This window comes from Megalobrama amblycephala, linkage group LG13, assembly GCF_018812025.1.
Source record: "Megalobrama amblycephala isolate DHTTF-2021 linkage group LG13, ASM1881202v1, whole genome shotgun sequence".
Classification (NCBI taxonomy): domain Eukaryota; kingdom Metazoa; phylum Chordata; class Actinopteri; order Cypriniformes; family Xenocyprididae; genus Megalobrama; species Megalobrama amblycephala.
The window spans coordinates 27,200,473-27,228,455 of NC_063056.1; the positions used below are offsets into that span (position 1 = coordinate 27,200,473).

Sequence of the window (27,983 nt, forward strand, 5' to 3'; positions counted from 1 at the left end):
GGTGTTTGAAACTTGGAATATTAATCATATCTGTCTGTCAGTTTAATTTTTAGAGATGAGCAATTCTAGCGCTTGAAAAATTTTCCAGTGCGATGTGGGACCGCTGTCTTCCCGCAGCAGATGCTGCACTATCGATCCGCGCCGAGCAGGGCTGAGGGAGTGAGGGAGGGGTATGTGTGTGTGTGTGTGTGTGCGTGCGGAGAGTGTGTGGCTGGAGGTAAAATGGTCAGCTCTTACCGCAAAAAAAGGTCTGTTTGAGGGTCGAGGTGAAAGTTCACTCACTGCGGCTGGAGAGCTCGATAGAAGATAGAACCCTCGAATAAAAACAATCTGATCCAGAGTGCACTGATAACCCTTTACACCCTTCATAATTTGTAATGTAAATTGTAAAAACAAAAAAAAATTCCCTTAAACCTTTTAATAATGTTGTGCATTTTTAGGCCATCTAGAAAATACAGCATAGCGTGAGGGTTAAAGGAAATTCAATTGTGTCAGTAAACTCACGCATAGCCTATGTAACAAGACCAAGGGGGGAAAATGAAAATAATAATATAGATTTAAAAAAAAAGAAAAAAAAAGTCAATGGTAATCAGTATTCTCATCATTGTGTTAGAGTGACATTTCCTTTATACATTATTTTTCCAGGGCATCAAGAAGGTTTTATTATTAATACTATTTTAATATAATATCATGTATTATATTATGATTTTGCATTAACTTATCTGAGAGCTACAAGTTCGGCAACATGTAAGGCATTGCAAATTATTATTCACCTATTCTTTCCCTTTCTCTGTCTGGGACACGTATCAATGATCAAACATTGTTCAAAACAAACCGTGGAAATCAAAACAGCGGCCAGCGAGTTAGTAAATTATTTATACCTGTCTATTGAGTTCTTTGAGCCTTTGGTCCAGCCACGTCCTCCTCCCGAGTGGTGTGTATCAAGAGGCCTGCAGGTTAACACGTACATGAGGCTAAACGTACAGAGCTAAGCAGACAGATAGCCTACTAACAGTGTGCGTTCTTAGAAACTTATTGCAGAGTTTAACCCCTTCACATCATTATGTTAGGCTATATTGTCTTTGAGACGCTGTAGAGACGGTGTGAATTAGCTCAATATAACATCAAGTAGGCTAATGTATTTCATGTAGTGGCCTGAATGCGTAAAACTGAATAAATTAAACGATAGACATGCGACAGAACCACACTTTTTGCAGAACGATTTACTAAAGTAAATACTGTAAATGTAATGATGATTCACACACACACACACACACACACACACACATATATATATATATATATATAAGAGTAAAAATTATTTGTATTGTTTCTATGGAATAATGTTACACCTCTATGCAACACACAAATAATAAACACACAAATAAAAATGTAATCTGCATGAGGAGGTCGGCCTCCTGATAAATCTTATGGAATATAAATGCTATTGATCACATTTACAAACTGTCTTGTTTGTGTCGTTCTTCACACCTTTGTGTTAGAATATTAGATTATTTGTTGTTCATTTATTTTGTGAAAAGACATACAAAGCGCACTACTCATTTGTTGAAACACGATAGGCTTCATATAACATAAGAAATATTTACAGAAACATTTCATAGAAAATTGGAGAGAAGTCAATGTTTATATTTGTAACCTTATAGTAGTTACCATGCAAAAATGATTTAAATAATATTGTTTTTAAAAAGAGTTACGCATGCTTTTCATCTCCATCTCGTTTATCTGTTTGTCCTCTGATTGCAGCGCTTTGGCGTTATCATATAGAGTCTGAAAAAATATTACAATTAATCAAAGACCTTTTCAAAAACCACAAGCAATCTAACAAATGAAAAACAACTCACACAAATCTGCTAATGCACTGTGAAGAATCCGTCGTGCAAAACAATCCATGAAATTGTGCAACAAGCTTAAATAATAATAAAAATATTTTACTACTGTTAGCCTATAATTATGTCGCTTATTCTTTTTAAATGTTACCAATTTTATCCATTTGAGAAGTGTGTAATATCGGCCACTAACTATGAGACACATTTACATTTCAGCAATATTTGTTGACATACGTTTTTTCTCCTGTTTTAGTGTTAATGTTTTATATCAATATTAATATTTTGGCTTCGGAAGCACAGGCCAATAGTACACGAATAAATGAAATAAAATGATACGTTATACAACCTAAAACGTGCGTTCACATGCGAAATAAAGGGGCTAAAGAAATTAATTTCGTCCAAAAATAATAGGACGCATGGTGAATAATAAAAAGAACTCGATCGATAAAAAAAAGTCAATAACTCAATTAACATGCCCGAACCTCATGGAGAGCAGGCCCATGAAACAGAAAAAAAAAAAGAAAAACATATGAAAAATAAAACTTTGTGCGCCTGACTGTAATGGCACACTGTAGATTTGCAATTACAAACTTCTAACCGAGGATTATTTAATAACCTAACAATTTTAAAAATGTAAAATTATATATCTATAAATATTTTACATTATTTATTTATTTATTTTTTTGGTAGTTTTTTAATTATTTAATTTTTTGGAAGATTAGTTTAACAGACTGCGTAAGGAAAAAAAGTACAGGAATTTATTAATTATACTCGGTGTCCAAAAACCTCAAGATGATTTAAGTTTGAAGTTTAAACTCAAGTTGAAGTGTAAATCTTTATTTTTAACTTAAAAAAAAGAAAATGTAGCCTATGTACAATAAATCTTATTACATATGATCCTAAGAGCATATTCATACAGTACCTTATGTCCATTGCATGCTTTATTTTTGTTTAAAAATAATTTCTGATTATATTCACATTCCATACATACAGCTTGATGCTTTTGTCCCGCAAGCCTAATAGTTTCAATATAAGTCAATAAGGAGTTTAAGTTCTTCACTAGAATTCACGATTACATAAAGAATAAAACATATAATAGGCCTACCTAGGCCTGCAGGTAGATATCCTCTTTTATTTATGTATAAAGGTATTTATTACAAAGGTTCTATATAAAAATAACCATTTGCAGACAAACCCTGAGAGAGATTTATAATTCTCACAAATATGGAGACAAGACTGTATTAGAGGAGTCTGCTGAATTATTATTAAGGTCATGCTCATATTCAGCTTTCAGTAACGTTTCACTAGTCACATTCACAAACTCAGCCACAGTGTTAAAGGATAATCTTTTCTATGATTTTACGATTTAACCTCTGAGCCACAGCAAGTGTTCAGCCGCATTCAAATGGGCGCGCGCCCGTGTATTTGGTTCTGTTTATCGATTGGGAAACGTGGGCGTGCTGCCAACATGCAGGATGGCAATCTATTATTACCATTGTGAATTATTAGCAATCGGAGTCTAACAACTGGCCATATATATATATATATATATATATATATATATATATATATATATATATATATATATATATATATATAATACAGCATATTTAATATAAATTCGTTTAAATTCGCGTTTAGCGTTTAAATTCGACTGAACATAATAAAATTAGGCGTTAAAACAAAATATAGCATTTTAGCCCTTAGTTCAGATTCTGACGCAACACGATGACGCAATCCAGATTAATCAGTTTGGAATACAAAACATTTGAATTATTTTTAAAAATAATTTAACAGCATTTAAATTGAGATTTAAAATTATAATAATAAAAGTAGCGTTAGATTTTAGTTATTAAAATAATTTAAGACGCAAGGCCTTCTCCAAATCAAAAGTAGCAGCATTAAATAAAGCAGCAGCCATTTCCAATCTAAAAAAATCCTGCCTCTGCCTCACAACACTGAACATACACTTTAACATGATTCTGCCTGCATTTCCATTGCACATTCATTCCAAAATAACAGCAGCAGCAGAGCACTTCAAACACCCACATGCATTGCACAATATAAATACACATCTATGCAAACACAATGATTTGTTTTTGTCCATGCAGAACAGTCACACATTCTCAGCTTGCCAGTGAGTGTGAAGGTCTCACAGCATTGTTTGTGTGTTTATAAGAACATGTGTTCTGCACAAGGGTATATCCAGTCTAATAGATGCTCTGTGGGTGGGTGGAGGGTCTGAAATTGCCTTGCAGTCGGTTAGCATCCTTTTCCCTGCCCCTCTCTCTTCCATTTTTTTCCTCTTCCTCTTTGCGGATGCTAGCATCCATGTTCTCCATCACATCTTCAATTTTATCATAAGACAACGTTCTCCAGACCCCAGAAATCCCCCGTTTTGCAAGTCCCCTCAGTGTATCCATCTATTTCCACACAATTTGTCCTGAATCCATTTTGCTTTCCTGCCCGGCGATGTGGTGTCTTCCCTGTCTCAGTGTGTGTGTGGCTAGATGCGGTTTCTGTTCCTGCTCTTTTTAATCAGCATGTTAATAAGAAAGGTAACTAATCAATACGTTCAATGGCCTGGCGATTGATACCATCTCAGCCTCCCTCCCCTCTCTCTTTGACGTACACACACACACACACATACACACGCTATACAGGCACAGGCTAAATAAACATAAATAAATATAATTGCAATGAAAGAATACTTTCTTTTGTTTTAGTTCAATATTTTTTCCAGCGATTGGTCTGATACTGCTATCTTTAAGGAATCTGAAGATCTGAAATGGATATTTCAGAGGCATTTGCTTTATTAAATGTGAGGGATCCACAAACACAAAGGAATGCTTTTTTTCCCTTGTATCAAAGCACAAAGTGATACTAACATCAACACCAAGAGTAAAAATATCTCTAAGTGGGTATGTGTGTTTCTCACCCCAGGGTAAGGTCTTCTACTACAAATGGCCAAATCCAAAAAGGTGGAAAGAGAAAAATGGCAGAGGATAAAGAGAATTCTCTCACAGAAGAAAGTGTTTGGGGGGGAAAACATTAAACACACATGCAAACACTGAATGGCCTTTAACACTGACATTCTGCAGACCTGTGGTCTTGTTTTTACTTCATGGTAGTTTCAGTGTGTACATAGCAAAGTTCTCTTATGTTTGCATTTGGTTGACTTTGACTGTTTGCATGTTGTGCTGCCAGATCAGAGAAACTAGATTGTACATTCCTCTAAGTATAAAGTGCATGTTTTTTCTTTCTTTCTTGCACTCTAATATGTAGCATGCATTTTTTTAGATACATGGAAAAAAGGCAAAACATTTTTTAAAAGAAATATTTTCCTCAATGCAAGTTAAGCTAAGCTTAATCAATAGCATTTGTGGCATAATGTTGATTACCACACACACACACACACATACACAAAATAAATTTGACTTGTCTCTTGTTTTATTAATTTATTTATTATTTAAAAGAAGCAAAGCAAGGTTATGGTAAAACACTTACAATAGAACTGAATAGGGCAAATTTTGAGGATTTAAAAGAAATATGAAGCTTGATTTTATAAAACCACATGAAATCTTTTGTTGAAACGTGTGTATTATTTGAGCTGTAAAGCTGTTCTTATCATTTTTACAGTAATTTTAGGGCATTAGGCAGGTTGGCATGGTAAAAAAAAATTGTAAAATTGAATATAACTTTAAACTCAAGTTCAGCAACGCATATAATTTACATATTGTGGCTATACTTTTGAAACAGCGAGTTTTTTTAATGTTTACAGATTGGTCCCATTTACTTCCATTGTAAGTGTCTCATTGTAACTCAAAACTTTTTTTTGAAAAGAGGGACAAGTCAAAATATATATTTTGAGGAACCCAGAATATCCATTTAATGTGATTTCTGAAAAATTCTGAAAATGTTGTCATCATTTACTTGCTCTCATGTCATTGCAGACCTGTATAACTTTCTTCTGTGGAACACAAAAGCAGATATGAAGGTGAGAAAAGATATTTCGTAGGCAAGTAAATTATGACAATTTTTAATTTCGGGTGAACTATCCCTTTAATTAAAAGGTACAAGTCAGGTTTTCTTATTTCTAAATATACAGTATCATTAAACTTTACCCCTCAAATGCGGCTTATTTACATGCTTGGAATTATTAATGACTAATTGAAAAAGCCTAAGTGCCATGTTCCAGAAATCTCTGATATGACAGAAGCCCTATCATATTTCTGGCACTGATGCGAGCTCGGGTTTCAGCTCAAAGCTATCTCCGAGTTTGGCTCGTGTGTGTGTGTGTGTGTGTGTGTGTGTGTGAGTGTCCCTAGGGAGGGTTAGAGTGACCACTGCCCCCTGACCCCCCCTTTACACTGTCACCCCACAACCCAAACCTCCATCAGAAATGCACTAGTCACCTAGCAACAGAGGCCTAGTAGTCAGAGGTCAAAGACCAGGGGCTATCGCAGATATTACACACACTCCAAAAAACGTTAATATAGATTCCCAGAATTACAGTCATCCATTTTAAGAATTATGTCACGGCATCATTTTATACTGTATACATTAAGCCTCCATTTAAGCATTGTAAATTAAAGCATTGTAAATCGACTGTCATGCTTGCACATGCACAGGAAACATTAAAATATAACGAGCCTCTCAGCATGAAAATAAAAAATGTTAGGGAGAAAAAGTGTTCCCGCACACTTTTGACACTGAAATCTCTTTGTTTTCCACTGAATGACAACAAAGGGCAATGATGACCATTCCATTTCATCCAATCAAGAAAAGGTCACTGACCTCTGACCCCAACTGACCACAAGGGGAGGATGGGCACGATCCAATCACCTTAAACAGTCCGAGGCAGCACGTCCAGGGTGGAAGGAGGTAATGAAAAGAGGGGGGTGGAGAACGCGACCAAAGAATGGACGGGTGCAGATGCAGCATTAATCTGTGCCTTGATCGGGGCCTGCAGCACCTTGAATGGAGGGATGAAGAAGACAATGATAAAAAACAGATCCACCTCGACTACATCTGTGCTGTATTTTAATCTGGCGGTGATGTGATGATATTCACTTACCGCACTTTCAGTCTGACATCATTCGAGAAGAGTTTAATCATCATTTTTTATTACACAGGCGGCATCACAATATGAGAACTTACTGTATGACCCTGATGACCTAACCCGCTTGTTAAGTCATGATGTAAGGAATACTGTTTCAAATCTATGCGTCTACTCATTTAAATTGAGAATACTATCTCAACAGCAGGTTATGAGCACTATATTCATATCACGGCACCAATGTTTTAACGAGTCATAAAAGATGAATCACTGCTTGGCCATCTGAGATTTTGGCATTAAGATAAAGGTTAGTTTCGTTAGCATTACAGCACGCCGTGGGTGTATATTAGTACTGTTTATTGCTTGCTTTTTGGACACGGAAATGATGATGGAATACTGTAACCTCAGAAGGCCCATTCACACCAAGGATGATAACTATAATGATAGTTATGATATAATGATATAATGACACCACCACTATAATGCTAACGACACATTCGAATAATATTGTTGGAATCACTTTTTCCAGCTGAAAAATTACAAAACATTGACAGCCAATCAGAATCTTTGAGAGCTCGAGCATTCAAAGCAGCAGACGTAACTGCAGCGTGCGCATATAATAAAGAGAAAATTATGGTCTGTTGGTGTGGATGCTAATATAGCTAGCGTTTTTGGTTTAAACGCGTCTTAATGTTTCCCTCTAAAGCAATGCTTTATGGACATTTTAGAAAGGCAGAACAGGCCAGCTGCTTACAAAAATGCTCCAAGATTAGGCAACTGTCATCCATTCAAAAAGAAAAGGCCGTTCTGTATACACACACACACACACACACACACACACACACAGATGGTTGGTCAGCACGTGCTCGAAGGAGGGCAGAGCAGTGACCCTCAGCTGGACACTATGGCCAGGTCAGTGACACTCAATCCCTTCTTTCAGGCCAGCTGCTACTAGTTCTGTACTAATGGCACCTCCCCAAACACACACACGCACACACCCTTAGGCCCCCTCAATCTGCCTACACTGACCAGTGAAAAGGCAGGGAATGGGGTGGGGTGGAGGACAGCTGGACACTCGCCACTCTCTTGCCTCCTCAGGGGGTGTCAGTGTGTGTGGGTACATGTGAGCAAGAGAAAAGCTTAATAGCCTGGTGTGGATGAGAGCAACTGGAAACAAGAAGAGAAAAAAAGAAGCAGGTCTGGCACACATAGACCCCACAGAGAGGCAATTAGCAAGTTAGCAATGACTGACTTCGGTTGGCCACCTGATTTCCTACTTAGATTTCATTTTCTTGTAAGCGCTGTGACAAAATCACCTGATGGCAAACTTGTGTTGTTTAGCATTGCGGCTACTTTAGCTAAAGTACCCCAGCAACTGCAGGTCCAATGATCCACAGCTCCAGGCTGTCCAGTACCATGGGCCGGGCTGAGCCAGACAGTCAATAAATCAATAGGTCACTCACGCACACACACACACACACACACACGTCACTGCAGGGCTGAGAGGCCACATGAAACTACCATTGATTGAAGGGGGTAGGGAGAGCGTTGACGGTCAGAGCTGTGCATGTGTGTGAGGTTATGGGGCTCACCTCAATTCCTAGCACTGCAATAGGGACTTCAAAATGGCCTCAGTAATGCTTACACACTTAAACACACACACACTGCAGAGGCGAAACACAGTGTGCCGGTACCCTTCTATCACACAATCTAAGTAAATGGAACCCTTTGAGTCTATCTCAGACTGTAACTATCTAACTAGTGATATAATATATCAGTTATTGGTTGATATTAGCATTATCTGACATTTATAATTAAGCCTGCTCATTTCTCCTATTTTTACATTTAGATTACATTGCCGCCATCTAATGCTCTCTTAAAGGGTTAATTCACCCAAAATGAAAATCCTGTCATTTATTACTCACCCTCATGCCGTTCCACACCCGTAAGAGCTTTGTTAATCTTCGGAACACAAATTAAGATATTTTTGTTGAAATCAGATGGCTCCGTGAGGCCTGCATAGGGAGCAATGACATTTCCTCTCTCAAGATTCATTAATGTACTAAAAACATATTTAAATCAGTTCATGTGAGTACAGTGGTTCAATATTAATATTATAAAGCGACAAGAATATTTTTGGTGCGCCAAAAAAACAAAATAACGACTTATATAGTGATGGCCGATTTCAAAACACTGATTCATTAAGCTTCGGAGCGTTACGAATCAGCGTGTCGAATCAGCGGTTCGGAGCGACAAAGTCATGTGATTTTAGCAGTTTGCCGGTTTGACACGTGATCCGAATCATGATTCGATACGCTGATTCATTATGCTCCGAATCTTCCTGAAGCAGTGTTTTGAAATCGGCCATCACTATATAAGTCGTTTTTTTTTTTTTTTTTTTTTTGCCGCACCAAAAATATTCTCGTCGCTTTATAATATTAATATTGAACCGCTGTACTCACATGAACTGATTTAAATATGTTTTTAGTACATTAAAGGATCTTGAGAGAGGAAATGTCATTGCTGGCTATGGAGGCCTCACTGAGCCATCGGATTTCAACTAAAATATCTTAATTTCGAAGATTAACAAAGGTTTTACGGGTGTGGAACGGCATGAGGGTGAATAATAAATGACATTATTTTCATTTTTGGGTGAACTAACCCTTTAAAGTTAATCTTTAAAAACACCAAAATTTATGTAATCTTTAGCAAATCTCGAACTGAATATTCTATCTTTATACATTTTAATGTTTTGATGCCTAAATTAACTTGTATAATTTAAAACAATTTTAGTTTGTAGTGTTTTATTTTTAACGCGGCCATTTTATCAGTTATTGGTCATACAATATAGATGCATCCTTATTTATAACCCTTTTAAAGATAGATTTCTTCCAATGGCTTTTAAAAATAAAGGTTTGTATTGATATCAATTGTTCTATTAACAACTTTGAACATCTTTGTAATCTTTCAAATGCACAAAAAGATTTTTATAGTGTAAAAACAGTTCTTTGGATTATTAAAATGTTCTTTACACCAAGAAAATTGGCTCTTTTAATAACTTCACTTTTCAAAATGGTTCCCCCCCATTTTGATATTTTTAATATTTATTTAATATTTATTTATTTTTAAGTGTAGGCAGATTATACTTCACTATACATCAACTTCACTGTGCATGTTATTTCACTTCATCATAAAAACTAGATGTTCCGTGTTATGACTTGTAAAGCTATCTGACTCCTTGAATGCGATCCATATTCACATAGATTGCGTCTAAGAGGATTCTTGTGTTAAGTTGGCTGGCTTCTATAGTGTTAAGTTGTCTGCTGATCTGCTCTTTGTTGCAGTGTTTTGCTCACTCATGCGCTCATTGAAAAAAGCCTTAGCCTGTTCTTCTCCGGCTCTCTTTTATGACCTCGTCAAGTCAATGGCTGCAGCATTGAACATGTTTACTTGACCTGCAAATTGGGGTCAACGCAAAGTAAAGACCCGTACACTTGTGCAAAGAACACAGGCAAATAGTAGCCAATGTGAGACAGATATTGTGTACAACTTCAAAATCCTATTTTTGGGGGGAAGCAAATGCAAATTGCATTGAGAAAAACAACAACAAAAAACATCAAATGTTAACCCTTTTTAGATGGCACTCAAACCTGGCAGGGACTAGCACTAGGTGGCAGGGAGTAGGAGACAGGTGTAAATAAATGCCGGGGCTCTGTCCTTGCTCTGTGAGTTGCCATGGCAACGGCTGATAGAGCATCCTATCGATCGCACTGTCCAGTCTGAATTGTGCAGCCCCTGAACCCACGTTTTTTTCTTCTGTGTGGTGATGGGTGTGGATCAATACCTGATATTGTATGCCTCTTTTGCCTTGCGTCTCTCATGGCCTCCATAATAGTGGTAATGATAGTGAGGGAGAAGGAAAAAGCAAAGGAAGAAACAAGAAACAATGGTAAAAAGACAGCTGGATCTATTTCATCACAAATGCAAAGAAAAAAAAAAAACTACAGTTCATTCTAAGGCTGAAAGGCATGCTTTTAAAAACAATACAGAGCCATCATGACACTTTGCCTGTATTATTCACAATCATTGTACGGAACTCCAGGATTGCCATAAGCTGTACCGCAGCCCACACAGAATTCGCTTTCACCAGCACGGAAAACGTCACATCTGATTTTTCCGCACATCTCCCTCTCTGCATATGCGAACAGCCACACGGCATTTACCTAATGTAAGGCCGTTTAATCCAGCCATTGCTTTGACTGTTAAACAAATCAGAATGGCCTGGAAGTCCATACTGCCCCGGTTCAGTAAGAGCCTGTGAAGGAGAGCGAGGCACGGAGGAGGACCTGCGGGAGCTCGTTTAAATCTGGCCTGAGGGATCCCTGCAGCTAGAGGTCACGGTTGGAGTCACCGGCACTGGATTTAAAGGTGGGGCTCCTTAAGGTGCCTCTGTTGCCCCGAGGCACAGCCATCACAATTCCTGCAGTGCTGGAAATGAAAGGCGGTCTAGGACAAAGGCCCTTTCCTTGCTTATGGCCACTGCTCAGAAAAATTACTCAAATGATTGAGATGTCGGTTACATCTTTCTTTTTCCCTCTGTCCTCCCCAGCAACACCCTAGTGTGAGTTATTGAGTAAGAATTACTGAACGCTATGACTTTTTGATTCAAAATATAAAATGAGTTTTATACATTCAAAACATCAGTACAGTTCTGTTTGTTAAAGGAAACATTTTAGCGTATCGACTCACTCCATATGTTACCTACGAATACTGTTTACTGATAATGCCAAAAAAACAAACATTTTTTTTTTTTACACACATACACTTCCGTCATCCCAGGCTGAGGAGTCCTCGATCTCTAGAGACTTGACTGAAGTCGCTTGAGCTGTTTTTGTGTTTCTATCAGTGCTGCATGGATTTGGCTGTTCGCCTGGAGTACTAAGAACTGTGCAGCAGTACAAATGTAAATCTGTGTTCCGCGGGGAAGGAGTGTGAGGGGGAGCGGAGTGGCTGCCCTCGCATCCCTGCGAGATGAAAACCCATCCACTCGGAGAGGCACAGCGGCTACCGGGGCAGAAGTCAGGCGCTGTGGGGCCGGGCATGTGGGAGAGAGGAGTGATGGAGGGAAAGTTTTCTCTGCCTCCAGCGCTCTGCATATGTTGTGAGAGTAAGAGCCTGCAGTGAACTTGGCAGCACACTTCAAAACTTTATGGAGCAGACGTGCACACTGCATCCTAATACGAGCTGTGTCTTGATGCGTGATTCGGGATTCTTGAGATTTGTCAGACGCGGTGCCTTGAATTTTTTTCTTGGATTTTCTTGGCTCTACGATATGAGATTTTGCTCGCCTACATTATGTTTAAAGAGTGGCTTCTCATTGGGTTTTGTTCTCAAAGCACACAGATGCTTTGCTGAATTAATCATAGTTGATGTTTATCACATTTGGCTACATAATGTAAATTTAGGTACCAAAGTTTTACCTCAGGCCAAATTACATAACCACTTAGTGGGCCATGTTTAAAATTTAAAAACAGAGAATTTTTGGATGAAATACCATTTATTCACCCTCATGCTGCTCCAATCCTGTATGACTTTCTTTCTTCTGTAGACATATATATATATATATATATATATATATATATATATATATATATATATATATATATATATATATAAATGTTAATTGGGTTTGAAATGACAACTGTAATAATTTATAACTTTTAATAAATTATCACATTACTATGTACAAACTATTATTAAAAATAATTAAATGTTTTTTAACATAAGTCACTGATTGATCTAACTGAACAGCTACTCTACAGATAAAATCTCTTATATTTAATATTTCGCTTGCAAAAAAATAAAAAAAAAAAATTGAAAATTGTATTTTCAAATACTTGTTCTAGTCTAATTTAAGACAGATAGCACTGGTCCTGGATCTATGGGTTGGCAGCTTCTGTATTCAATTCGAGGTCCATGTTAGCGAGCCACTCTGTCCTGTCCAGGAGCTCCATTCACTTCACAGTCAATAGTTATTTATCATCCAACATATTAGCGATTGCAGTGTCGATATGAAGTCCAGCGCTGAAATTAGTCAGTGCCAAGTCTGTAACTACAGCCCAAGGTCAGACACACACTCCATTGACAGGAGTGATGGTCCGCAGCTCACAGGCACATACATCCAGCCCAAGGTCAAGTGTACGGCACTGCTATTTCAGAAGGGACACGCGTGTAAAACACTCTGTCATGCTGAGAGATGCCAAGCATGAATTCAGCTTGGCCTAGACAGATTTTATCTCATGTTTTGGATACTAATCAATATGGTAAAAGTGGAAGCCACTCTAAAAGATTCAACTATTGTTATGTTTTGTCAGAGATGAAGTTGCAATTTTCATCCATATGTGATTTCTCTCAACATGTCTGACTGTCTGATGACATATGCATGATTGCACTTATGAAAAAAAAAATGGCCTTGATATTTAAATTATACTCTGTTTCAGATATGAACAATGGAAAAGCAAAAATAAGCAGAACTATCTTCTGTATTTTTATTAAAATGTGAACATCTTGTTTGAACATTTTTGTTGGCATCTTTTAAAAAAATTAAATTGCACTAAAAGTTTAGCCAAGCTGCTAAGCTTAAGAATTGCTAATCAGAAGCAAAACATTTTCTACCCTTCTGGCAAGGTCAGGGGATCACAGTCCCCTGCTAAATGTCCAAACCCCCCTCCCCCCCTCCCAGAAGCCCTGAGGGGTGATATCACCCCCCACATATAGATACACAGCCTGACAGCAGCTAACTTGGTTCGATTGCTTGGTCCAAACTCAAGAATGATTCCACCACCCTCCCCCTTCCCCCGCAGGTCTCTTTTTACATTGTACTTTTTGGGTCCAAACTGCGATATGTTTGCATCATCAATGTGAGTACAAACAGGAAGAGCAGATGCTAAACGGACCAAACTCTGATGTCAAAACTGAAAGCTCTTGTGTGAAAGCAAAAGGGCGAAGGGGTTTCTGCTGTCTCTGATCAGTGACAAATCAAGCCTCAAAGACAATGTTTCACAGCCAAGCCTGAAACTGCAGATCTGGAATTGGAGTTTGAGATGCTTTTGTCTCTAGCCAATCTTTTTCTACACTTGGGCAATGAGCCAACAAATATTCTGGAACTAGATAAAGTGAACACTGTTGTAAACAAGGACTTCTGCGTATATATTATTGTTACAATGGAGATCTAGAATATGTTTGCAAATAAAAACTTTGCTAATATGAGCTGCGTCCCAATTTTTTCAAGTAGGTGTGATAAAAGTTTTTTTTTTTTTTTTTAATAATGGAAAAAAAAACCTCTCATACTGTATGAAATACAGTTGATTTAGCTTCATTTAACATGTACAAAAATACAGCAGGACTACAGGTTACAATTCTCCACTTTATCTAACAGAACAATCTTAGAACTTTGGCTAATGTTCTGGCAAGGTTCTCTCAAAGTTATGAACAAACATTCTTCCAGTAACATTAACAGAATGTTCATTCAAATTTATCTGGTCTTTAACAATGTTCTCAAAACAATAGCACAAAAACATTATCTATACATCGTTTATGGAATTTTTTTTTTATTTTGAATTTTTCCTTAGAATTTCATCTAACATTTTTAAATGTTAATATATTTTTTGGAATGTTTCAGAACATTCAAAAGTAATGTTTGCAAACTAGATAATTTCCTTAAATGTTCCCATAACCAAGAAAAAACATTAAAAAACATTAAAAACAAAACAAAACTGGATGTTTTAAACATTCAGAAATAATGTTAACTTAATGGGTACGATAGCAAAACATTCTTAGAAAATATTTTTGTTAGCTTCGTCCTACATATAGCTAATACTTTTCTGAGTTTGCATTTTTTAAAATATAATTTACAAATTATCAAAGCAGTAAAAAAGGTATGTCCAGTGTCTGTATGTATAGATTATTTTGATACATGTCACTTTGGTTATGCAAGTCAAAGTAAAGGCATGTTTTTATTGGAATCACTGTTTTGATACAAACACACAGGCAATGTGCATGCTGCCATCTAGTGGAGTAACTAAATATGTACATGGTACTTTGGCAGCAGTGACTAAAATCCAGCAAAGCTACTAAAATGTCCTGGCACTGAAAGCAAATTGTGACTATTCAAATATATCTCATAAAATATTAACATAAATAACAAAGTACACAATTTCAAACTCCTTAGTGCACTCATCATGTTACCGTATGCCCTTGAACCATAGAACTTGTTTTACAAAGATTTTCTGCAACTAAATGAATCAAACCAAAACCAAAAGACATTAAACAGGATGCAGCATGTGTCAGTTTGTTGCAGTGTGACTGTACTGGAAATATTGTGAGTGTACTAGTCACAGTGTTATTTGGGTACACTGACTTTGCGCCTCTTTGGGGCAGATGGCTGGGGATCTTGGCTTAGCGGGAACTCTAACTGAGAGATCTGCAGAGATAGAGGAAGTGCATTTAGTCATGGTAAACTACTGTTCATCAGAACATGAACACTTGAATGACGTGACAAACTCATCTGTTCACTTAACATTTTTCCCTGACTCTGATTGAATGATCAGAATGAGAAATGTTGCATGAAGCTAAACCTTGCATTTAAATTCAATGACTTATAAAAAAATATTCACAAAGTTCCAGTGATTATACTGGTAAATGTGACATAAGTCCAACAAACATGACAACACATACACGAGCCATGGGCATTGTATTTCCCACCTGAGGCTCAAAGATGCGTCCACTCCTGGTCTTCCTGGCGTCCACCTTAAGATCAGCAGTTTTCTTTACCAGATTGTCAATCTAAAATAAACATCACATAATAAAACACAACTTCCTCTCATACACAGGCCAGGAGAGCAGACTGTGAGTGTGAGGCGCTACCTTTGCACCTGTTGTAAGATCCTCCTTGCTGTTTCTGTGAGTCTCTTGTGAGTTCTCCTGAGTTTCTGTAAATGTGACAGACCATGAGCAATGGTTGCTAGAGTTGGTGGTGATTATTACCTTGATTAAGTTCACGCCGATGTCATTAAACTGGCAGACATAGAGTGTAACATTCACCTGAGTATTCAATGCCAGCATCAGTGATGACATTCTCCTTTGTCATACACTCCTGTGAGCAAATAAGTCCATCATTTGAGATTAATATTCACATTTTGTAAAGTTAAGGCAGAAAAAGAAGCTGAGAAAATATCTGTTAAGTATTAAAAGGTCTCCACCTGCTGAACTGAAGTTTCAGACATCGTCCCATCCTCAAACATTTTCAAAGACCATTTTGTACTCACACATACTTCCACATCATCATCATCATCATCAGGCTGTTCACGCACATAAATACAAGTATAGTATTGATCAATTCTTTACACAAATGATATTATATTTTCTGCCAAGCAGATCAGTAGGTGCCTAGCTTCTTTATCTCACCGGATCAAGTCTCTTCCGCTCAGTGGTGACGTTCATTCTGAGGCTATGAAAAGGTGTGACCACCTCTCCCATGGTCAGATTTACTGGTTCCCTCTCAAATATCACTGTCCTGTTGTCATCGTCCTTAAAGCCAGGTGGCTGATACTCCTGAGGGGTCACTGAAACACAAATACATGCTGACACTGAATAATACAACACCAATACCAGAGGTGCCCAAACGTTTTACTACGAAACGCCAAAAATCAAACTTGATTGAGGGCAGTGGGCCAAAAGTAAATGTTGCATTATATTCAACTGTATTAAAAACAAATTAGCTTATATTTAATACATTTCAATGTAAAAAATGAAACAAAAATGTAGAGATGCACCAGTCAACCGGCCATAAATTGGAACTGGGTTAGGTTTTATTTTGACTGAACTCTATTCTGGACTTGCACATAAACTGCATTGCAATCATTTCTCAAAATGTCATTTTTTGTGGAATTATTATGAAGTCTGTAAACAGGATGTTAACACAAACCAGAGACGGGACATTCTGAAGACGAATACAAAGTAGAGAACACAGACATGCCATCAGAGCAAATACTGTATCAGACACAGCAAGCTCACTGTTTGCGTTGCTCAAAATACAGGAAAAAAATATAAATGTCGTGGTGTGGGGGATGATGTGAATGTATCTCTGAAGGGAACTGACTGTCTACAGTAAAGTTTCAAGGGCATTTTCTTTTCCTTTTACCTCTGTATAAAAAGTAGTGTTTATAAGTGCACTGCTGCTTTGTGCTTAGTGTTACTGCTGCTGTTCCATAAGCGCCACCTACAGCCAGAGAGTGCATTTTCATTCAGTCCACCTGCTGTTTTTGTTTTGTGCAGGTGTGACTTATGAAGCATAATTTCTCAAATCTAAAGTTAGACCATTCTGTTTTTAAAGTTAAAATCTTTAAATTATACAATCCAATTAAAATTAAAATAACTGCTCATGCTACATGTGTGCAGCATCTTTGTTTGCATCATGATTAAAATGCAGTGATTCCTTCTAATTTTAAATGGCTACAAATATTTTTTAAGGCCAGTTTGCCTGTCATAGAGCAAATGAAGAGTTCATTTGTAAAAAACGATAAACGCCACTGAACTAACTGCTGTGCGTTATTCTCCACATATAGCATGTTCTGAACCATAAATCCATTTTGTCAGAAAAGCTGGTATTGTCCACTGTCAAGCCATCCTGAGTTCACATTTTACAGCAGAAACCGACAAGCGGCCTTGTTGTTTGTGTACAGAAACCGAAAAGTCAGTTTTAGCGAATCAGCGCACAGTACTCAGGTCAGGTGACACGGCTTCTAGTCACTTCAAAAAGACAAGCTAGCTTAGGGAAGATTCGTCAAAGCGGACTAAAAGTGATAGAAGATTTATAAATTCGACTCCAGCAAGTCCTTGTACACCATACACATCTTACATGCTGAAACCTTGGTTGTCCTTTTGCGTTTGTGTGTGCGCGCATGCCTGTGTGTGTGTGTGTGTGCCGATCTGTTAGTGTGTGAGTGAACGTTTGTATGCACGTGTGTTTGAGTGTGTTTTAAATGCAATTACAAAGCAATTACTTGGTCTGAAATGTGGAGTTATTAGCTTTTACCAAAAAACGACTGTTGGAGTCATTTGCTTTTGTTAAGAAACAAACTTTTAAGATATATAAAAAACATACTTTCAATGAACTTAAATTTTATAAGTTACCTGTATTTTTTTGGAGTTATTATTACTTAATCAAAACAACCCAACTGCATTTTGATTGATATTACTTGGAATGCACAATAAAAAACATGTTTTGTGAGAATTAAATGAACTCATCAAATATACAATGAATAAATTTGCTTTAAAAAAAAAACAGGCAACCAGTATGTGAATCGGCAAATTAGCTTTTTTTGGAAATGGTTATGAAAAATCATGATCAGTGCATGTTAAATAATGTTAATGTACCCAATGCAATGTTAAATAATGAAACAAAAAGATAAATTAGAAATTAAGAAATGCTTCAAGGATATGATATGGCCAAATCAATGGTCATCACTGGCCAACTTTGTCCTGTGGTCCATGATTTCGCAAAGTATACTGAATGCTGTTAAATAGCCTAAATCACATACTAAAGAGAAATAAATGACAAACAAAGCACTTCATGTGCATGGTATAGCCTGTAGCAGATAGCAAGCATATATTTACCCTCATCATAGTAGAAGAGTTTCATGTTGAGGCAGACGTCGTCAGGCAGTGGGCCGAGATTTTGCATCAGCATGTAAAGTTTGCGCACCAGCAGCATACTGGATTTCTGGGTGTTGTCACAGGCCATTTTAGTCAGGCTCTGCCCATTTTTGCTGAAAACACAGACATTTATTTTCACAAGAGGAAACATTAATATATGGTAATAAATAACAATGCTAGAAAAACGATATTAGGACACGCTAGGCAGTTGTAATCCATCAACAAATTTTGATAACTGCTCAAACAGATATAGCCACCTCTCAAAGTCCATCTGAGGTCCTTTCTCTGTGTATTTGATTTTGAACTGGTAACATTCAGTCACTTTCTGCAAAAAAGCAAAAAGTAAAAATGCAAATTCAAAGTCTGAAACACATAAACAAGGTCATCATGAAATGATTTCATTTGCATTATATTCAAAGAGAGATTAAGTAACATTCAAAGTATGACGTTTATTTAAATGTCTGATTACCTGTGGATTGTCTGGATCACAGTAAATCTACAAGTAAAAAATAGTCACATTTTTACTTTAAAATATATTGTCATAAACTACATAATAAACTGTTATATTTCTGCATGCAACATATAGTTTTAAATTGTTTACTGTTAGTTTTCAAATCAATAAGGTAATACTCACTGATAGAAGAACCATGCGCAGCTGATAAAGCAAAGCAGATGCAAAAGGTTCAAAGGTTACTGAAAGTGATGATGACCAGTCCAGTTATATAACTGGTTAGGAAATGTAAAAGAAAACTACACAAGAGAATGAAAGCACAGACTTACATATCTTCTTTGAAGTGCATCAAAACATCCCTGCAACCTGAAATAGATGAGGTGAGATACTCTTCATAGCTTAGACCAGATGTTTCCTATTACACTTCCAAATTATGTATATGCACTTTCATTGTTAATGTTTTAATACATTTTTCATGAAGGGAATGTGAAAACATGATATGTGTGTCAATTGTCCACTTACCACTGCACAATCTGCTGGGCACCAGGACAGCTATGCTCTTGCAATATCAGGACTTTCAGCTCTGTGAAAAGAAAGGAAATAAAAATAATAAAGTTTTATAATAATGAAATAATGAAGGATTTGTTGCCTGTTCTACTTTATGCATCACTTTTACCTCCCACATATTTGGGTCCATAAGCCTTTTCTGGGAAAAGACCCCTGAGGTAAGTGATGCTTGAGACAGCAATGGCTAGAAGTTTTTTCACAAGCACCAGCGACTGCTGTTCGGTGGACACCACATCTGGCAACATCTGACAGCTCTGAAAAACACACAAAACACATTAGATACTGTTAGATTTACCACTTGTGGACAGGCCAGCAAAAGCCTAGACAAGCTAAAGTTTAATTAGTTTCAAACAATTGGTGGTACTGTTTACCTGGACGGGGCGCAGTTTCTGCTCACTTGCCATGATGATTATAACAGATTACCAGTTAAAAGCCAAAAAAAAATTAGCATCTGCAAATATAATGTGCGATTGCTTTAGTTACTGGCGAGATGGCTTTGGTACAATTGCAGCAGTTTTTCTGTCAAAAACACACAACAGTGTAAAGAATTTAATTATCTTACCAAATTAAGTTGGCAATGAAGATGACTTTGTTGGACAGTTAAATTTTAAAAGAAAGAAAATTATATCCTAAATAGTAATAATAACCATTGCGTTGGCCCGTCTCACCTCAACCGACGTTTTAACTGTCCGTCTCTCTTGCGAGCGCCATTTCCCGCCATAAACTCCTACGTAACGTGACGTCACGTGACCTCTCTTATTAATTCATGTCTAATTATGTCTAACATATAAACAAGCAATCAAATTTTAAGTTATTTAATGAAGAAGTATAAAATTATGCAAATATAGAAATAAAGCATTATTTCTTCATTTGAAAAACAGCAATACGTACTATGGATTTATGTAACATTTTAAAATTATTATTAATAATTGAAGTTTTTTTTTTCCCTACACTTTTTTTTGTTAAAAATATCAAATGTCATTATTACCTCAAGCATGTCAAGTCTTGAACGTAGTGGAGTTGCGCAGAGAAAAGATTATAATATATTTAGGGTAGGGGAGAGCAGATTCGCATATTAAAATGTCTAACGTACTTAGGCCTAGGCTTTAAAATGACTTTTTCAAAAATAGCAATTATAAGGTCTCTCCTAGATAACAATATAGTCGCAGACATGTTCCCCATTGAAAAACCTTTTGAGAATTTTTATTAACACCCCCTGTAGATTTTAATATAATTTAACAGTTTCAATTGCCCAATATAATGTTTATTATTGTATGAGCTCGCAAAGGCATTGTAGCTTACCATTGGTCACTTATTTATTTTGATATGACTATTGGAAATCTACTGGCTGGTTCTTCTGTCTCTCAAACATCAAACCAGATTCCTATTGGCTTTTCCGCTGCGTGACCGCCCTCCAAAGTGACGTCGCTGCAGCGGACGCCATTTTGATACTGAACACCGTGGGTGGATCGGATCGGGCGCGAATAGACAGCAAAATTTACACTCAAACACGTTGATTTCTTGGTCAGCAAACGCCGAACAGACATGTCATCAGATAACCAGGACACGGAGACGCATTCGGAGCAGGTGGACGAGACTCAGGTGGGGAATACATTGGGGCTGCGCCTCGTTCGTTGCAGTCTCTTACAGTCTCTGTCAATTTTATCCACTATAATTTCATTATGCCTTAATTCCGTTATATTAAAATGACTGCTTATTGCTCACTGACATCTTCAACAGAAATATCTCTGATTATCTGCTATTTGATTGCTGAGCTGTCACCTGCATGAGTTGAACAAGGTGATAGTCGAGGGTTTCACAAGCATGAGCCTCATTTTGATTGGTTATTGAGCGCAGACGTCACGAAATAACAGCGTTTGATTGGTTCATTCTGTCACTCTTCAGTTTTGTCACACCTACTCTAACCTAATGGTGCCAGTTGGGTTGTATGAACAAAAATAACTGGGTCGCCCATTTTCATATGTTTCCGCAAAGTTGTCATGCTGTCAAACTGATTCTAACATTTATTCCTTTGTTGATGTTAGGTTTATATATATAAAAAATCTGAAGACCACTGGCACTGTTAATTGACAGTGTTGTGCTAAAATGGCATGTATTTAGAAGAAAATGAGTCCCAAGTGTATGCAGTTTTTAGGAGTAGTTTTTACTGTGGGAACTTAACAAACAGCTTTGTTTGCACTTTTTCCAGGTGGTGCTGAATATAGCAGCTCATAAATTACTTGTTATAGATCCTAGTGAATCAGCATATTGGACCTAATCAGAAGAGTCTGTTTCTTCTCCAGGGTCCTGTTGCATAAACAGCCATGACCAACTAGAAGTTAGCCAAGGGCCATCCAGTCTTACTTTGTTTTCAGTATCAAATTAGACCAATCTTTATTTTTAAGTAACTGACTTAAAGTTATGAACAGTCTTAAAGAAAAAAAAAAAAAAAAGACTAACTCTTAGCAGTTGATGCGTGATCCAACCCCAGGTCTGTCGTGTTTATTAGTCCCAAATACTGTTGCTTTCAGTGGAGGTAAAAAATATCATCATGAAAAAACTACATTTTAAACCCTTTTTATGTGACACAACATGTTTAATTATTATTATTATTATTATTATTTTGGCTAGACCTGATCAATACAATTGGGTAAAAATGAAATTCCATTTCCTGGGTCCTTGTAGTGTGGAATAAACTCATACTGGATTCTGCCTTTGTGATTTAAAATGCTTTTTTATGAATTGTTTGTGACTCACATAGACTCATTGGGTGTAGCATGTAGAACATAAACTTAGTTACTGTGTCATGAGGATTTACAAACCTGTTTTTCTGCAATCTGCCTTCTGCAACAATTGCTTTTAGTCAGTGTAACATGCAAGATCTGCCCCTTTTGACACACAGTCTTGTTATTTGCAAAAATGCATTCATGCATTTATTATGGAAGTCTACTTTAAGGTCCCGTTCTTCGTGATCCCATGTTTCAAACTTTAGTTAGTGTGTAATGTTGTTGTTAGAGTATAAATAAAATCTGTAAAATTTTAATGCTCAAAGTTCAATGCCAAGCGAGATATTTTATTTAACAGAAGTCGCCTACATCGAACGGCCAGTTTGGACTACATCCCTCTACTTCCATCTTTAATGACGTCACTAAAACAGTAATTTGACTAACCTCCGCCCACAGGAATACACAAGAGTTGCGTTTGTAGAGTGTGTTTGTCGCCATGTCGTCGAAACGCTGTTATTTTCATCCCGCAGTCCAATCACCGGGTCTGATTCCGGCTCAAATTGATATGTTTACAATAACACTGAGCGCATGCATCTCCACGTTATGGTAAGAGGCGTGACCTTTCCGGGCAAGGTTCGCTAAGCTGCTGTCAAATCACAACACAGGAACTGACACAGATAAGTAAATTATGTGAAAAATACTGTGTTTTCTTTACACGCGAAACATGAACACATGTTATATTGCACACTATAAACACAATCAAAGCTTCAAAAAACCACGAAAAACGGGACCTTTAAATGTGTATATACTGCAGTCTATGTCATTATAGCCCTCTTTAAAGGCTGTGTATTTTTCTTCACAATTATCCAGGCCCCAGTCTAAACACACCAGCACATGATTACTTAGTTTAGGGTGAAGCAGAGGATGATTCAAAATGAAATCACACAATTTGAGGGGAATATGTAGGTGCTCAAATATTTATCTTTCGGTAATCTTCAGTATCTTGGTACGTTTAGCTGTACTTTTTATGTTATTGCAAGACCTGAAGACACATTTTGCTGTTTTACTGTTCAAAACAAACCCGTTTAAACCCCAACAAAACAGAAACGTGAAGATGTTTACAAATCACCTTGACTTGGATGTTGAATAGTTTCAGTTATAGTTTCATAATTACTAGATTGTGGTGTTTGTTTATTTTAGATTGCATTCAAATTGAAACCAAAATTTAATTTCCCTATTCAATAGTGAAGTCAGAGAGTTTTATAAAAAAAGAAATAAAAAAAAAACACCTGGGAATTTTCTGCCAAACTAAGCAGTCTTAGTCAGTACCTTGCCCTGAAACGAAGTGACCACACCTTTTGGGAATTACAGGAAGAATGATACCATGATACCATGATGAAAGACGATTTGCTTTATTGTTGTGTTATTGTGAGATTAAGTTTTATTAGTTTTGAGTGTTGATTATTAGTTTGTTCCGTCTTCCTTCTTATAGTCATAGTTGTAAGACTAAATGAAAGTAATCTGCTTTCCAGTGTTTAAAAAAGTTTGTTTACATAAACCCATTCAAAACACAAACACTTTTCAGCAAAGATGCATTAAGTTGATCAAAAGTGACAGAACAACACATTTACATTGCCCCCCTGCCAAAAAAAAGGTTACACTTTATTTAGTGACGTAGTTACATTATAATTACTCAAGTAAGTACTGAGTACTATTAATTAAGTACATGTACTTACTATATAGTTACAGATAGGGTTAGGGTTTGGTTTAGGGTTAGTTACTTGTAATTGTGCATAATTTACTGTTAAGTACATGTAGTAACGTGTAACTACGGTACTGTAAAATAAAGTGTTACCAAAAAAATAAGCAGTTTTCAACATTGATAATAATAAGAATTTTTTCTTAAGCACCAAATATCAGCATATTAGAATGATTTCTGAAGGATGATGTTTTATTTTAAAATTGCAATAATATTTCACAGTAATTCTGCTTACTGTATTTTTGATCAAATAAATGCAGCCTTTTTGAGACTTCCTTCAAAAACATGAAAACATCTTAGTGACCCCAAACTTGAATGGTAGGAATTTTACTTAAAAGGTTTTAAACTGATGTCTAACGACTAAAGATTGCGATAAATGTTTTTCAGGAATCTCAGGACACAAACTCAAACCCTGTGCGGTCAGAGGAGGCCAAGTTGAAAGCGAAGTATCCCAGCTTGGGTCAAAAGCCAGGTGGCTCTGACTTCCTGATGAAGAGACTGCAGAAAGGGGTATGTTTAAAGATTTTACCATACTTTTTTACTTCAATTGCACAACTAAATCAAGAGACATTTAAAAAAAGGCATATTCATACAGTTCCAGGTGCTTGCAACATAGCCAAAACAAACAATACGTCTTTATGATTTCATAACATTTTAATGCAATTTCTGAAATGTGATCCAACTTCTGCATTGTTTTGTCATCAGCAAAAGTATTTTGACTCAGGAGATTACAACATGGCCAAGGCAAAGATGAAGAACAAACAGCTGCCTGCCGCAGCCGGTCCAGACAAGAACATCGTTACCGGGGATCACATTCCAACCCCACAAGACCTTCCGCAGAGAAAGTCCTCATTGGTTACAAGTAAACTGGCTGGCTAACATCACCCGTAGGTTTTTGAAAAAACCCTCTTAGCAAACTTCCTAAACCTCCCCAGCCCTGCCAGACCAGCTTAATCAGGACTGGTTATCAATTTATCGTTTCACTTGTTTTCATTTGGGTGTAGAGTTTTGCTGTCATTTTTGTTTCACTTCAGTAGGTCTAACCAACCCAGCTCTGTTACCCTTTTCATATGCTCGGGAAAAACTTAACCCTCAGTACTCCAGGCCCCAGTGGAGCATGATGCACTTTACTCTGTGTACCCTGTACATCAGTCATATTACGAACAAAACCCTGAAGACTTTATAAAACACTGTTAGATGCTTTCAAATAATTTGAAAAAGATTTAAGATTTTACATAGATAATACTTGACCGCCATTGGCCCCAGATGTACATTGGCAGCCCTCTAATCAAAAGGATGAATGTTTTATGAGAATTTCTTTGAAAAAGTCAGTGAACAAGTGGTTAGAGCAATAGTGGTAAAGAGTGGCTGTGTAGCCTTCATCCACTTCTCTACCTCTCGCTCCCTAAGTATGGCTCAGTTTGACTATATAACAGCTGCTTACGACTGGATTGTTTTACTATTCTCAGCCTTTACCTTCCATGGTAGGATCTAAGCAAGCGGTTCCAATCAGGCTGATAAGATTATTGTAATCACAGCTTTTGAGTGTAAACAGAGAATGTTGTAATTCACTGATAATAGGCAAGAGCAGAAATGGTCTTTGTATGTGGCATGATAAGGGACTTAAGAAAATGATCTTGTCATAGCGTACAGCATGCGTCAAAAGTTTGGGTATGTTAATAAAAAGTAGTGGCTATTTGTGTTCAATCTTACAGGCATCTGGAGTCATTGTGCTGTCATGTACACTGTCAGGAGTGTTTTTATTAATAGGATAAATGTATGATTATTACACAATATCCACATATGTAGTATGATGCACATGACCCCTTTGATCATCTGGGATGTAGTCATCTTGTCTGTCTTAACAAAATGAGTCTATTCAGTCCTAAATATGTTTGTACATTCTAAGGAATGAGGTGCAGAAGGAAATTTGCAGAATGGAGCAGCACCTTTGGTTCAATATTTGAAATATATATGTCAGATCTAAATAGTAAAATGCTCTACTTAAACTACTTGAAAATGTAAAAAGTATTGGAAAATATTACCCATAGATTGTTACAGCTTATTATTGGGATTCAAACCAACATAAAACATACAAATGACTGAATATTATATTCTATGACCCATTTTTTTATTATCCGTGCTCTTTAAAGAGATACTTTTCTTATCATTTAGCAAAGTGTCCTTCTCCATGGGACATGAATTGATAAACCTCTGTAGCTTCTTCAAAGTTTAAAGAAGACTGCGCAGGGCTGATGTAAATCGTTGGAAACTTTGTGGTGGATCTTAACAGCTCATTTATTCCAGGTGGTAAGATTTTGTGCATTCTTTACAGAATCCTAGTATGATGATAGATACCCTTATAGGGGAAATCTAGACTCAACCTAGGCAGTTTTACAGTCTAAGTCAGGATTTGCATAGTCTAATCAAGTTGCCCCTTCTAAAACCACATACCTGCCTACTTGTGGCCTGAAGATGTAAAAGAAAATGTGTTTAGCTATGTGAAGCTAACAAAAAACATGTTTACTAATGCATGTTATTCTTGGTAAAAGAAAAAGAAAATACTGTATATCACTATGTAAATTTCACTCAAATGTGAATTACGTTTAAGGGATTGAATGTGTTTTTTTCCATATGTGGTTGAGGTGCTGGTGGCAGTTGGCAATACATCAGGGAAATATGATGGTCTTGCACTTAGTATTTGTCACTCGATGGTATGTGTGGATGTACAATGTTTCCTTTGAGGAATGCGTTATTGCACAATGCTAGGAGATAATCTTATTTTGTGCTGCAGCCAAATTGTAAATAGTCAAACTGTGCATCTGGTGTCATATTTGTGCATTTTGTCTTGCATTATCTGTCTCAGTTGTCTTTAGAATTTTTAAATGTTCTTTCCAATATTCACAAAGCTTGTGTTTTATCTTTTCTTTCTTTTTATGTTAATATCGTGTGTCTGAATCTCTCTCCGCTTTTTAATGCTACTAGACAAAAATATCATCCAATCTAGTGTGAGAAATGTAAATATGGGGTTTAAGGATTCTTGCATTGTAATTAAAGAAAGCTTTGTAATTGAATGGATTCAATTCAGACAGGGCTGAACTGAAAACCTTCCACTATACTGCAATGTGATATTCATGTAACATATTAACTGTAAACCAATTTAAGACTCTCTCGCTATATATAGACACAGAAAAATGTATTCATGATTTGCATACTATGAAGCATTTGGTGTTTAATTAGTTCTATTTTCATCCCCATATATATGCATTATTGTTTCTGATGTTTTGCTTGAATTAATTTGTGTTTGCAAATGGATTTCCAGAGTCATTTGTTTCCTTATAATTATATTTACATGAAAGGATGGCTAATCACGAAGCAAAGATAGATGTTTAAAATGAATATTGGAGCTGTCTGAACTTCAAATAAAGTTTTACATTAATAGCAAAAACATTGAATGGTACTTTTTTTTTTTTTAAGTTGCGTTATAATGCAAGTAAATCGACTGAATGATCACAAACAAATCTTTTTTTGTGGCCGCTAGAGGGCATCATCAAATTGTTAAGAGTATTTACGGCAATTCTTGTTTTGCTTTACAAAGAAAGGAAACTGCAACACTGATGTAATCAAGGAATTAAAACAAAGGCGCGTGCACAGTATGTCATTCATAATCATACCCCCCCCCCTCTTTTTTTTTTTTTTTTTACTAGATATACTACTAGATATTTTCTTTGTTTAAAATATATAGTATGGAGCTGAACCATCACTGTTTGCCTATGTGCCGATTTTAATCTTGTTTGTAAAATTAAATATGGAGCTCTTTGAAAAATAAAAACTGAACTGTGAGAAATATGAACCTTTT

At 36.7% G+C, this 27,983-nt stretch overlaps 2 protein-coding genes across 4 annotated transcripts; one reads left to right on the forward strand and one right to left on the reverse strand.

The window, feature by feature from the left end:
• Positions 1–14,902: 14,902 nt before the first annotated feature.
• hormad1 (HORMA domain containing 1) lies at positions 14,903–20,426 on the reverse strand. Of its 3 annotated transcripts, none has more exons than XM_048154255.1 (15): positions 20,308–20,426; positions 20,011–20,158; positions 19,749–19,893; positions 19,595–19,655; positions 19,402–19,438; positions 19,256–19,276; positions 19,091–19,117; positions 18,879–18,946; positions 18,583–18,734; positions 16,372–16,529; positions 16,167–16,265; positions 16,009–16,060; positions 15,832–15,896; positions 15,670–15,750; positions 14,903–15,388 (listed from the first exon to the last, which is right to left on the reverse strand). In XM_048154255.1, the coding sequence occupies exons 2-15, from the start codon at positions 20,041–20,043 to the stop codon at positions 15,308–15,310; spliced, it is 1,080 nt and encodes a 359-aa protein (XP_048010212.1). In that variant the 5' UTR covers positions 20,044–20,158; positions 20,308–20,426; the 3' UTR covers positions 14,903–15,307. The 3 variants fall into 3 exon arrangements, with proteins under 3 accessions (XP_048010212.1, XP_048010213.1, XP_048010211.1); XM_048154256.1 differs by having other exon boundaries at positions 20,011–20,090; positions 20,308–20,377; XM_048154254.1 differs by having other exon boundaries at positions 20,011–20,090; positions 20,202–20,362.
• Positions 20,427–21,066: 640 nt separating this feature from the next.
• On the forward strand, positions 21,067–27,977 carry ensab (endosulfine alpha b). Its single transcript, XM_048154258.1, has 3 exons — positions 21,067–21,241; positions 24,512–24,634; positions 24,830–27,977. The coding sequence occupies exons 1-3, from the start codon at positions 21,185–21,187 to the stop codon at positions 25,001–25,003; spliced, it is 354 nt and encodes a 117-aa protein (XP_048010215.1). The 5' UTR covers positions 21,067–21,184; the 3' UTR covers positions 25,004–27,977.
• The last annotated feature ends 6 nt before the right edge of the window (positions 27,978–27,983 follow it).

What these genes read in the sequence shown, in the direction of transcription:
- hormad1 (XM_048154255.1), bottom strand. Translation starts at nt 20,043, where the DNA reads ATGGCAAGTGAGCAGAAACTGCGCCCCGTCCAG. An exon ending in CCTCAGATGGACTTTGAGAG is followed by an intron (nt 18,735 to 18,878) that starts GTGGCTATATCT and finishes CTGTGTTTTCAG; the next exon opens with CAAAAATGGGCAGAGCCTGA. An exon ending in AGCGGAAGAGACTTGATCCG is followed by an intron (nt 16,266 to 16,371) that starts GTGAGATAAAGA and finishes GTGCGTGAACAG; the next exon opens with CCTGATGATGATGATGATGA.
- ensab (XM_048154258.1), top strand. Translation starts at nt 21,185, where the DNA reads ATGTCATCAGATAACCAGGACACGGAGACGCATTCGGAGCAGGTGGAC. An exon ending in AGCAGGTGGACGAGACTCAG is followed by an intron (nt 21,242 to 24,511) that starts GTGGGGAATACA and finishes AATGTTTTTCAG; the next exon opens with GAATCTCAGGACACAAACTC. An exon ending in TGAAGAGACTGCAGAAAGGG is followed by an intron (nt 24,635 to 24,829) that starts GTATGTTTAAAG and finishes TTTTGTCATCAG; the next exon opens with CAAAAGTATTTTGACTCAGG.